This window comes from Megalops cyprinoides, chromosome 14 (assembly GCF_013368585.1).
Source record: "Megalops cyprinoides isolate fMegCyp1 chromosome 14, fMegCyp1.pri, whole genome shotgun sequence".
Classification (NCBI taxonomy): Eukaryota; Metazoa; Chordata; class Actinopteri; order Elopiformes; family Megalopidae; genus Megalops; species Megalops cyprinoides.
The window spans coordinates 24,311,200-24,322,182 of record NC_050596.1 but is presented as its reverse complement, the minus strand read 5'-3'; the positions used below and the strand labels follow the sequence as shown (position 1 = coordinate 24,322,182).

The 10,983-nt window shown below is 40.4% G+C and overlaps 1 protein-coding gene across 1 annotated transcript; it reads left to right on the top strand.

Moving 5' to 3' along the window:
* Window positions 1-3,854: 3,854 nt before the first annotated feature.
* Window positions 3,855-10,553, top strand: tnfaip6 (tumor necrosis factor, alpha-induced protein 6). The gene is made up of 6 exons (XM_036545646.1): window positions 3,855-3,954; window positions 5,674-5,811; window positions 6,699-6,860; window positions 9,343-9,571; window positions 9,860-9,900; window positions 10,453-10,553. The coding sequence occupies exons 1-6, from the start codon at window positions 3,855-3,857 to the stop codon at window positions 10,551-10,553; spliced, it is 771 nt and encodes a 256-aa protein (XP_036401539.1).
* Window positions 10,554-10,983: the final 430 nt, after the last annotated feature.

The following is a 10,983-nucleotide window of genomic DNA, read 5'->3' as shown; positions in this document are numbered from 1 at the left end:
AAGATCATTAAACCTGCAGAGAATCTGAGGTTTTCTCAAAAAATCCCATTTTTAGAAAGCTATGCATCAGCTGGATTTGGCTGCTTGCATCCCAGGGCAGAGGACAGCTGTGGTCAGTGCACTGGGCTGGAAATGGATCGGATTTGTTGGGTAGAGGCATATAACTGTTGACTGCTTCAGCTCTGCAGCTTCTCATGTGTTCTCTAAATGGCACAATAATGAGTACCCTGAACAAATTGGCACATGCATTAATTTAGATTATATTACATGACATTACATTACATTCATTTACCAGGTGCTCTTATCCAGAATGACTTCCAGCTCAAGAGAACAGAAGTGTATCCATTCAAGTTAAATGAGGAGGCACTTGGTTTTTTTCAATTTTGTGACTGTGTTCAGATGGAACAAAACCCCCTGGAACTGGAGGATCAGAGTAGCCAACCCCCAGTTTAAAAGACCAGGGATTCACCCAGATACAGTAAATGTGTTTACTCTTACCACTCTCACACTGATTCCAGACGCTTGGCCACAGAGGACCACCTCTGATTGGGGGCTTCCTTGGTAGCCAGTGCACCAATCACAAGATTTTCCTTTATTATCCACTGTGCCTTTGCTACGAATGCTGCTCATGGTGTTGTCTTTTCTTCTTTCCTATCTCATCTAGTATCAGGACATCAACCAAATCAGCACATCAACAGTTAAGAAGAGAAACCTGACCCTGATTTAGCATCAGTTCTGGAAGGCAGAAACTGCACATCAAATGCCTGTGGACTGGACCCTATTTGTTACTTTCATCTACAAGCATGTCATCACTCTTAATCTTTGATATTTCAAAGCCAGATATTATGAAATACATGTGGGGGAAGCTGTCGGTATACTAGACCATAATACTGTGGCATTATGTGAATATCCAGTGTACACACCAACCACCTGACTGTGTTTAGTGTGTGCTGCTTTCAGATAGAATATGCAAATTAAATAAAATCCATATGTGACAAAATGCCTAATGCATGAGGCCTGTACTGTCTGCCACCCTGTTTGTGGGGCATCATTGTACATCAAAAGGCCACAGAATTAAGCCAATTAAATGGCTTTTTTCTCAATTAACTATTGACAGGAAATTTAACTGTTACTGCAAACACAGCTAGTCCTTTTCACAACTTTGAAAAGATAAAAAAAAAAAAGTTTGGCAGCTTGTTCACTGCTGGGATTAGTAGCTCTTTATAATGCAAATGCATTGTGCAAACTATGGCCTAGTTCCCATGTCCGGCCCCTGTGAAAGCGCAGGGAATGGAGGTTTTGCGGTGCGCAGTGTCATTTGTTTACCCATTACCAGGCTACGCTGTTGGCCACCGTGCGCGCCCATGCAGGGCGTTCTATGCTCTCATGGCCCTTTGTGATGCCCACACTGTGACTGGGAAACATATTGTTCAATTGTCTCAGTTCTGTAACAGAACATGTTAGCAATTTCATACCACCGAAGTCACAAATCCCTCACAAGTTCAAGCAACCCTAATTAACTTGAGGAGCTGCCTTATTGATGTGACCTTGTCCCTCTCACAACCCCCCCCCCCCCCCCCCTGAAAGTGACATAATATATGTGTGTGTCAGTTCAAGTTCAGTGAGGTAAACAAATGCGTTTCAGTGATACCGCGTTTTGTAAACTGGAGACACATTCGACTGCATTTGTAGAAGTGAAAATGGAAGATTTAGGGAAATGTTCAGTCTCTAAAATTATTCCCAGTGTGATGAAGTCTTGGGCACACTTGGGAACAAGTGCGTGGTCAGGTCACTGCACGTATTTAGATTTAATATCAACCTCCGATTATCGTGCAGGATTTGCGTTAGGAGGGATGTAACATGATACAACATGAAACTCTGTGCCATGTCTCTATGAATTTATTGCAGGTTACCTACAAGACGACAAAACCAAAGGAGGATAAACTAATCCAGATGAAACATTTATCTGCTTTAAAGACCATAATTAAATGTTCAAGATGATACAGATGTCAACAGATTGTCTACACTTTGATAAACAGGACAGAATGAAATAATAGATTATTTTTTTGTTTTATCTTTTGTTTTGTGTCTCCCCCTGTTGACATGAACGAGGAGTGATGAATTGGGAATCTGTATTTTTCCACTGCTGTGGCTTCCGCTGTAGTTTCCACATTTAGAAAAATAATGAACTAGACACTTATAATAGAAATATCTATTGAATTTGTTTTCAGGTTTACTCTAAGATAATAACCAATCTTCTTGCCTTACTTCTTTGTTTTATAACGAAGTGAATTCAGAATCCAGTCCTCTGGCTCCATCTACTGGACCGAAATACAAATTATACGTACACGCAGTTTTTACCTGAAATATTCAAAGAAATTTTCGGTTTACATTGTTATAGGGGATATAGCTTTCTTGGTTTCAGTGTTTATGATTTGTGTCTACAGCCGATATATACAGTAACAAATATATTCGCGTCCATCTTATAAAAGGATTGCTGCTAGATTTTGAGTTCAGGCAGACTGTTGTGTATTTCAGTAATGCCTCGGTAAAGTCCACCTTATTACATGCAGTTTTTACCTGAAATATTCAAAGACATTTTCGGTTTACATTGTTATAGGGGATATAGCTTTCTTGGTTTCAGTATTTATGATTGTGTCTACAGCCGATATATACAGTAACAAATATATTCGCGTCCATCTTATAAAAGGATTGCTGCTAGATTTTGAGTTCAGGCAGACTGTTGTGTATTTCAGTAATGCCTCGGTAAAGTCCACCTTATTGATGTGAGCTCAGTGGGAAATGAAGTCAAATGTGGGCGCCCCACCATGCGAGAAAGAGAAACAAGATGCATGTGACTTGCCGTGTGCGTCTGCCAGCACCGTACCGTCTTAAGCTTGGCACACGCTCATCCCAGGGTGTTATGTCACAAAATTACAGTAAGTATGCAACTCCTTAAAAAGAGCCAGACCAAAAGCCAGCCTCTCCTCTCCTCCACGGAGTCATGCTGACAGGGGTGGTTAATTACATTTGTGCAGTCTCCGTTAGTATGTACACCTACTATGTAGTCCACATGTTTGTATGTACATATTAATAAGTGCATATACATACATATGCATCAGCATGTATGTAACACGTATAACGTACACGTTAGGCTACATGCACACGCATAACAAAATACTATAATAGAAATATTACATGTTTACAATTAAATATAGGCTAAATGAAGTAATAGATAATTGCTTTAATGAAATTACATTTTACATTTTCCTGTTATGTATTTATTATCAAGCAATACATCTGTAGAACAGAATATGATAAATGATGAACGTGAGTAGCGCCTACGCACGCCACCCTCGAAAGTCTTTTGGGAGAAGGGGCTCCTCACTCAGGGGCAATTCCGTTCACAGGCTGCAAGAGCTCCCCAAATGTCATCAGCAGCAGTGCACTGTGCACTCGATTTCTTTTCCATCTCAGTCGAACATTATTTTAAAAAGGAAAAAATAATAATAATTAAAAAAATTGAAAACCGTTTCTATAGTTTTCAATTTAAAACTTATATTCAGACAGCGCTTAATATGCATTGTTCAGAAACTACCAAGTAATTAATTTTGGCAGCAGTTAGGATATCTAAAAAAACAAAATATGCTTTGATTTGGGGAAAAATCATTACTTAGATGGTAGTTTTCACCTATCCTTTTTCAATGACTGCTCATAAGGCTGTCTAGTTGGACAGTGCTGTTGATCTGACGGGGCCAGCGGGCAGCCCACCTATAAAACTGGACGTCAGATGACCGTCCAGCACACCGCGTGGCGCAAGCGTTCCGCTGCACAGCCGTCCGCGAGATAGCGCTATGAGAGTACTCAGGATAATCTGGACCGCCTGTTTCGTCTTAGAGGAGACTGATGCATGGGGTTTTAGGGACGGAGTGCTTCGCAACTCGATATGGCTGGGTAAGCGTTTACCGTGCTTTTGCTGGGAATGGAAGGACGCCCGTACCCAAAGTTTTTATGTGGTTTTCTCTAGATACCCAAGGCTTGAGTCTTCCACTTGACGAATTTGATCTTATTTTTAATGCTTCCAGACTTGAGCAATGTGTGTTCTGTATTGCTCTTTGTAATAAAATTGGCATAGTGAACTATATTCAAAAATGTTTTGCGTTGCTCGTTTTTAAATGTCCATCATGTGTGATAGTTCTTCCGTATTGTGTGTTGCTCCAGTAAAACGATGCCTGCAAAAACAAAAACTAACGAGTAAAAAAATCGACAGTAGCACACCCCTTCTTATCCTACTATAAAATGGAAAATGTGGTTTCAGATTTTTTAAAAAAACACAGAATAAAGTATTGTCCCTAACTGTTCTGGTGCTCAGCAGATTGTGTTTCGCAGTCCTTAATAATGTAGTCACAGCCGCAATACCACAAGATATGGGTTCACTGGGGTCCCTCTACACTGGAAGTTCTCTTTTCACGAAGATGCTCCATAAGTTAGCATATTAATTTTTTAGAGAATGCCATTGATCATACACTGTGCATTTGTGAAACCTCACTCCATCTAGTTTGCATTTAAGTGCTGTTTAGAGAAAATTTATGCATGCCATTTGAATGAAAGTGTGAGGATGAAGAATTTTCTAGAACACCCCTAGGTGGAGACTGATGCTGCGGAGATGACACAAAGGTGACTTTCTCCTCTCAAAAGCGAGCTTGAGCAGAAAGTAGAAGTTAAAGTTTTACTGTCCAGCTATTATAACACTCCTACAATGATTCTGTCACCTTGAAGCAAAAGGTTGTCCTTTTCAGCTGTTATGTTGTTATGGAGTGTTATGGAGGGGTAGGACAACAGCACAAGATGATTCAGGCTGTATTCACTCTTTGCTGACAAACTTGACAGCCTAAGGGCTGGTGGAATATCACTGCAGTTTGTCACAGAGAACAAAACATAATTGAACAAGAAAGTTATACAGTTCAGCCCAACTAACATGGCATTTTTTACTCACTCACAGAGTATCTGGGACTTTTTGCTGACATTCACACAATCCCCCTGTGTAACAAGAACTACTAATCTATATAGTTCATAAACAGGATCTGACAGAATGAAATTAAAATACATGGTTGAGCAATAACGACTATCTAAACCACATAATCACTATACCACAGAAGCAACCTTTCTATATCCCCGGTCTCTGCTGATCACAGTGTCAGGGTACTCTGGAAGTTATGAGTCCACGGTACACAGAGGGAGCGACTAATTAAGTGGAAAGATTGCTTTGTCGGCTAATTTGAAGTAGCTTCCAATTTTTGCAAGATCATGCATGCGTGATGTCAAAACAAGCAGAAATGAACATTCTGCGCTGTAATGCACAAGAGTTATACTGATGCCAGGAGAGGAATGCCAGCCATACCCATCCACATGTATTAAAATTTCCCCCACGCAGCACATGATAGGGTATAAATGTTTCTCCTGTTTGTTTTCTCATAACTTTTAAGGTACATCTCCATCACACACTAGATCCAGTTCATTCCCGTGTCTAGAGCTCTTTGATCCTGAGGCTTTTAGAAATGTGTTGTCTGCCAGTACCACTTTTCTATTTCGCAGAGACATTTCAGAGACATAAAGAGGTAAATCCTGATGATGGTGGAGAGGGATGCTGATTGAAATGTTTATCTTGTTAAGAGCGAGCTGCTGGAGTTTACCACCGGGAGTCGCGCAAAGGAAGGTACCAGCTAACGTACAGAGAGGCCAAGGCTGTGTGCAAATTTGAAGGAGGAAAGCTGGCCACCTATGAGCAGCTAAAGGCTGCCCAGCAAATCGGTTAGTACATCCCCAACCCCAAAGATAGCAGGGTATATACTGGGGATCCTGGTTAATTGAATCCGTAAGAAAATACAGGGTACAGGGAATGTGTATGATTTTATGTACCAAGCACATACACAAGCACCATAATAGATATTGATACGCGTTGTCAATGTGAAATATGTAATACTTGTTCATAAATGCCTGCTTTGCTTAAGAAGAGCCACCATCATTGACTAATTGTGGTTCATTTGTTTTTCCCAGAACATTTCCCAAACTGTTCAGATCATGTTTCATGTGAATCTGTAAAAGGCTCAGGGGACCATATCATGATGTTATTTTCCTAGATAATCAATCAGAAAACATATTAAAACACCATCAGAGTGTGCTCTACAATATGCTCTGAACTCCAGTTTTACATAACTGGTGGTTAGGTTCAGTCCATCTTCATAAAGCTGAATGATGTCTTATGTGGTTCCCATAATATAACAGTAGACATATTGTAGATAAAAATGAAGGCCCTCTCCCTGCAAATTTTCATGCTTGCTGTTGAAAGACAATTTCTGTCTTTTTGACTTCAGAAATATAGCTACCCATAGATGATTAGATTTGTCAAGATTCTCCACGCACATGTAATTCTACAGGATAGAAAAGTAATAACATTGTGCATGTTGATAGTGAGGCTCTCCTGAAAAATATCAGTAGTTACCCTTGCATTTGCCTTTTAACTTGTATGTCTTCTCGGATATGGTACATTTAATTTACAATTTTTTAAAAAGTGAATAGGGGTATGAGGCCACCCCATGAAGCATTGGATGTAGTAAGTGCACTCACAAGTGACACAAGTCATGGTCCCTTACAAGTCTAATTTATAAATGCTAACAGCTGGTCCTCTCCTTCGATAGGCTTCCATGTGTGTGCGGCAGGATGGTTTGACAAAGGGCGAGTGGGATACCCCATTGTCACTCCCGGCGCCCACTGCGGTTTTGGGAGGGTTGGCATCGTCGACTACGGCTACAGGCTGAACAAGAGCGAGAGGTGGGACGTGTACTGCTACAACCCCACTGGTGAGAAATAGCACAAAAAACACAGTCAGGGCAGACATGGTGAGGAACCTGTCAAGATTATCCATTGGCAGTGGATAATATTTATCCATTATGGCACTGGTTTCCACTCTACATAGTGATGGCAAGGTTGATCTTGCTGTCTGACTACTGTGACCATAACTAGCTACACGAGGCTTCTGAAAGTTCAATGGGGAAACACGTGGATCAACAGATCATGTTGCCTGACTGTGTGTTATGTTATGTATATGTTATGTATGTTCGAAAGCACACTGATAAATAGCATGTGAAATGTTTATGAGGTGTGGTAAAGTTGGATTGGGGTTGGTCTCCATGCTGGGCGGTCTTCCCAGAATACCGCTGGAGGGCATGTTGAGGCTGAGAGCGTGGAGTGTTATCCTGTGACTGAATAGAAAGTGCAATGAATAAGTCACAGACTCGAGTCAGAAACAACATTGATCCACATGGGGTTCCTTCATTCGTATACAAATTAATGCTGTTTTGAGAAAAGCAACAAGGTAAGATCATTGTATCAGTAGGCATTTGCATTGTCTTCAATGACTTTTTTAACAGGCTGTTGTAACACATGTGAATAACAAGGATATATACATAATATATGAGAACTCCTCTTATTACCAGCAGAACATGGGCAGTAGTGTATCACAGTGGTAAGGAGCAGGGCTCGTAAGCTTGCCGCTGGAAGCTCAACCGGCATTTATTTTCCTAGGAAGCCCTATGATTTGAGAATGTGCATTCCATGGGAAAGAAATAGTGTGACAGTGACTTAAAGCCCTCTACCTGTCTTACTAACAATGGCTGTGATGCACATGTGGAACTCATTCTTTCCATCCTGGACAAAAGAACGATAACTTATTTAAGCTAATTTTTATTTTAACCATATTTCACTCTGATTTTAACCAGCAATGTGGCTCTTGTGTAATGGAGACACACTACACTTGTCAAACATAAACAACATACAGTCATATTATGTCAAAATGAATTATTACATACAGTATTGTTGTGCAGTTTCACACTGTATGTTAGCTGCTGTCAAACAAAATAATTACTTAAAACTAGCTTATTGGAGTAATTATAACTATTATGCACATGTTATGGTTTTATCAATACCATCAAAACAAATATTCTCCTCACCCAATTAATTTGTTAAATACTACACTTATTCATACTATTACTATTCATACTATTACTATTGTTTCTTAAATATTCTGGATTATATTAAATATTGTCAAAGAAATAATTCAGCCAGAGCAGTTGTTCTGATTCAGAGGAACAAAGCTTTATTCTCTTAACCGGGGAGAGTCAACACATGCACGCTAGATACAGTAATGCAGTCAACTCTGCTATATTGTTTGATACATTCTCTTACATAGGGTTTTCCTTCAGGAGCATACGTGATTTATTATGTGATTTATGACACACATACACAAAGCAACTTCCTTCTTATCTCTCTGTTTTAGTTCCATAGAACTGCTCAAAACTGGTTCTGGTTCTCAGGTGTCCTTTTTGCCGGGCAGAGAAACCTAGATAATGCTAGCATACGCAGTTAGCTATCTTCCCGCCTGGGAGGCGCCTTGCTAATATCAGTAGTACATTCAGTTACACAAAATAGTTCTCAGGTCAGCAACAGGCTACATGCAGCTTCAAGAAATAGAGCAAGGGTCATCATTTACGTTCACCAGGGATCATCAGCATTCACACTCACATTTTTCTTCCGCAAATATTTAATGCAGGAATTTAACAGTTTGATGACTTTGTGACACCCTTTGACACCAAAAAATTACTGATTAATTTATTTATGGATGTTCTCTGATTTGTGTGGGACACCTAATTTATTCACTTGGATTTGGAGGTGTAAAATACATCTGCAAAACCCACAATTAACCAACAACCACAGAAAAACTGAATTAAAGCTGGCTGTGGACATTGGCATGCCAAGTGACAGCAGTGAGAAATGCTGATCTAACAGACGCTTTCATGAAGTAGAGCAGTAGCAGGTCACTGGGGAGCCTTGTACTCAGATGTGAGTAAGCTGAGGAGCTGACACCAGCCCCCCCTCCACAGTTGCTCCCCTTTTCTTTATTTACCTCCATCCACAGTTAGTATACCAATATGTTTAGCAGCTTGTAAGCAAATTGGTTAGTGAACTGGTGGTCTCCCAAGACACTGATGTCCCCTCCCATCCACGCCCTTCCTGTACCTGCTCCCCATTTCTCGATAGACACTGGGTATTATAAAAGCAGAAGTTGGATACTTTGCTTGGTATTAGTGCCTTAAGAATTCATATGGTTTCTACTGTGCCTACCAACACTAACTGCAGTACTCTGTCCTAATCCCGCCTCCTCTACCTGTCTCTTACCCTAAACTGTGCTGTCTTGCTCCCTTGTGCCCTCCCCCCTCTGCCTCTACCTCCTCCATTCCTCCTTCTCTTCTGATTTTGGATCTTCTCGTCCCCGACCCCCCACAGCGAAGGAGTGCGGTGGTGTCCTGACGGAGCAGCGCAGGGTCATTCACTCCCCGGGCTACCCAGACGAGTACGAGGACAAGCAGATCTGCTACTGGCACATCCGCGTGCGCTACGGCCAGAGGCTCCGCCTACGCTTCCTGGACTTCGACGTGGAGGAGGACACCGCCTGCCTCGCTGACTACCTGGAGGTCTATGACAGCTACGATGATATCTCAGGCTTCGTTGGGAGGTGAACACAGAGAAACCCCCATTTCTCACATTTACCGCTTGCCTGCTCAAAACTAGAGTTTAACTGGTCACAAATGACATTTTCAAACTGGCATCTTTTCCCATGCTTCAATCAAAGTAAGCAGTGTTCTAAAACATGTTAGCGCAAGCTTACCTCTAAACACTTAACCAGGAAAGTTTTATGCAGGAAAATGCAGCTACTTTGCCATTTTGTGTTGTATAGCAAATGGATACCTTAACTGCATGTGTGCATGTGTAATCATATAAATTATTTACTTTATTTCTGTAGGTTTTGTGGGGACGAGTTACCAGAAGACATCATTAGCACAGGTATGCCATTCAACATTATTTTTTCCATTGGAGACATTCTCTGCCTTCAAATACATTCAGCCTAAGGTTAAATTCACTTAGAGACAAAGATTTATTCAGTTTGTGTGTGTGTGTGTGTGTGTGTGTGTGTATGTTTGTGTGTGTTTGTGCCAGCACTGTATCAAAGATAGAAAAAACCTCGCTCGATGTCAGGTTATAACATTTGGCTCATGACCAGACAGATTGTTCAAGGTGCATTGCGGTAGTACGGTTGGTAATCTGGCATAGTGGTTGGAGAACTTGATTTGAAGCAAGAACGTTGTGTGTTTGACGCCTGGCCATGCTGTTGCGCATTTGTCGGTTGCCCAGGTGTTGAAATGGAGAATATGTAAGTCACCATACATAAGGACATCTGCTTTAACAAATAAATAATAAATAATTAATAATAAATATCCTTGAAGTGGTGCATCATCTGACTTTGCCCACACTGGATAATGTATACATGTATTCTCTTAACGGGTGTATATCATAAATGATCATTGTTTATAGTGATCTGTGGCGTCTCTCACCCAGGGAATGTCATGACCCTGAAGTTCCTGTCCGACTCCTCAGTGACAGCTGGTGGGTTCCAGCTGGAATACATAGCAATACAAAGCTCCAGTCTAACGCCATGAGTCCACCAGAAATGACCTATGAATGAACTGGAACTTTTACATCCATCAGTCTAATCTTTGCAAGAAAGTTTTTTTTTTTTTTTAATCTGTATTGTGCATTATTATTGTTTTTATTGCATTGTTTTTGTAAACTTTTGTAACTCACATATCATAAAAATATGGTATATTAAACATATACCTCAAATCAATTTTTGTGCTGTCTGTCAAATTGAATATTTCTTTACTGTTTAATATTGTGAAGACAGAGATGTTGTTTACATCTTCATATTCAATATCATTCCTTATGTAATTATTTATTTCTCTATATATGGATTGCTCATCAATTCATTATTTTAATAGGCTATTCATTTAACATGTGAGTTAAAGAGGGAAACTATAAAATGAACACCATGTTATGATAATATGATGTTTCCTTCTTTGGTTAGGTTTC

Coding starts and splice junctions, on each gene's coding strand:
- tnfaip6 (XM_036545646.1), top strand. CDS start 3,855: ATGAGAGTACTCAGGATAATCTGGACCGCCTGTTTCGTCTTAGAGGAG. Junction 3,955..5,673: donor TCGCAACTCGATATGGCTGG/GTAAGCGTTTAC, acceptor TATCTTGTTAAG/AGCGAGCTGCTGGAGTTTAC. Junction 5,812..6,698: donor AAAGGCTGCCCAGCAAATCG/GTTAGTACATCC, acceptor CTCCTTCGATAG/GCTTCCATGTGTGTGCGGCA.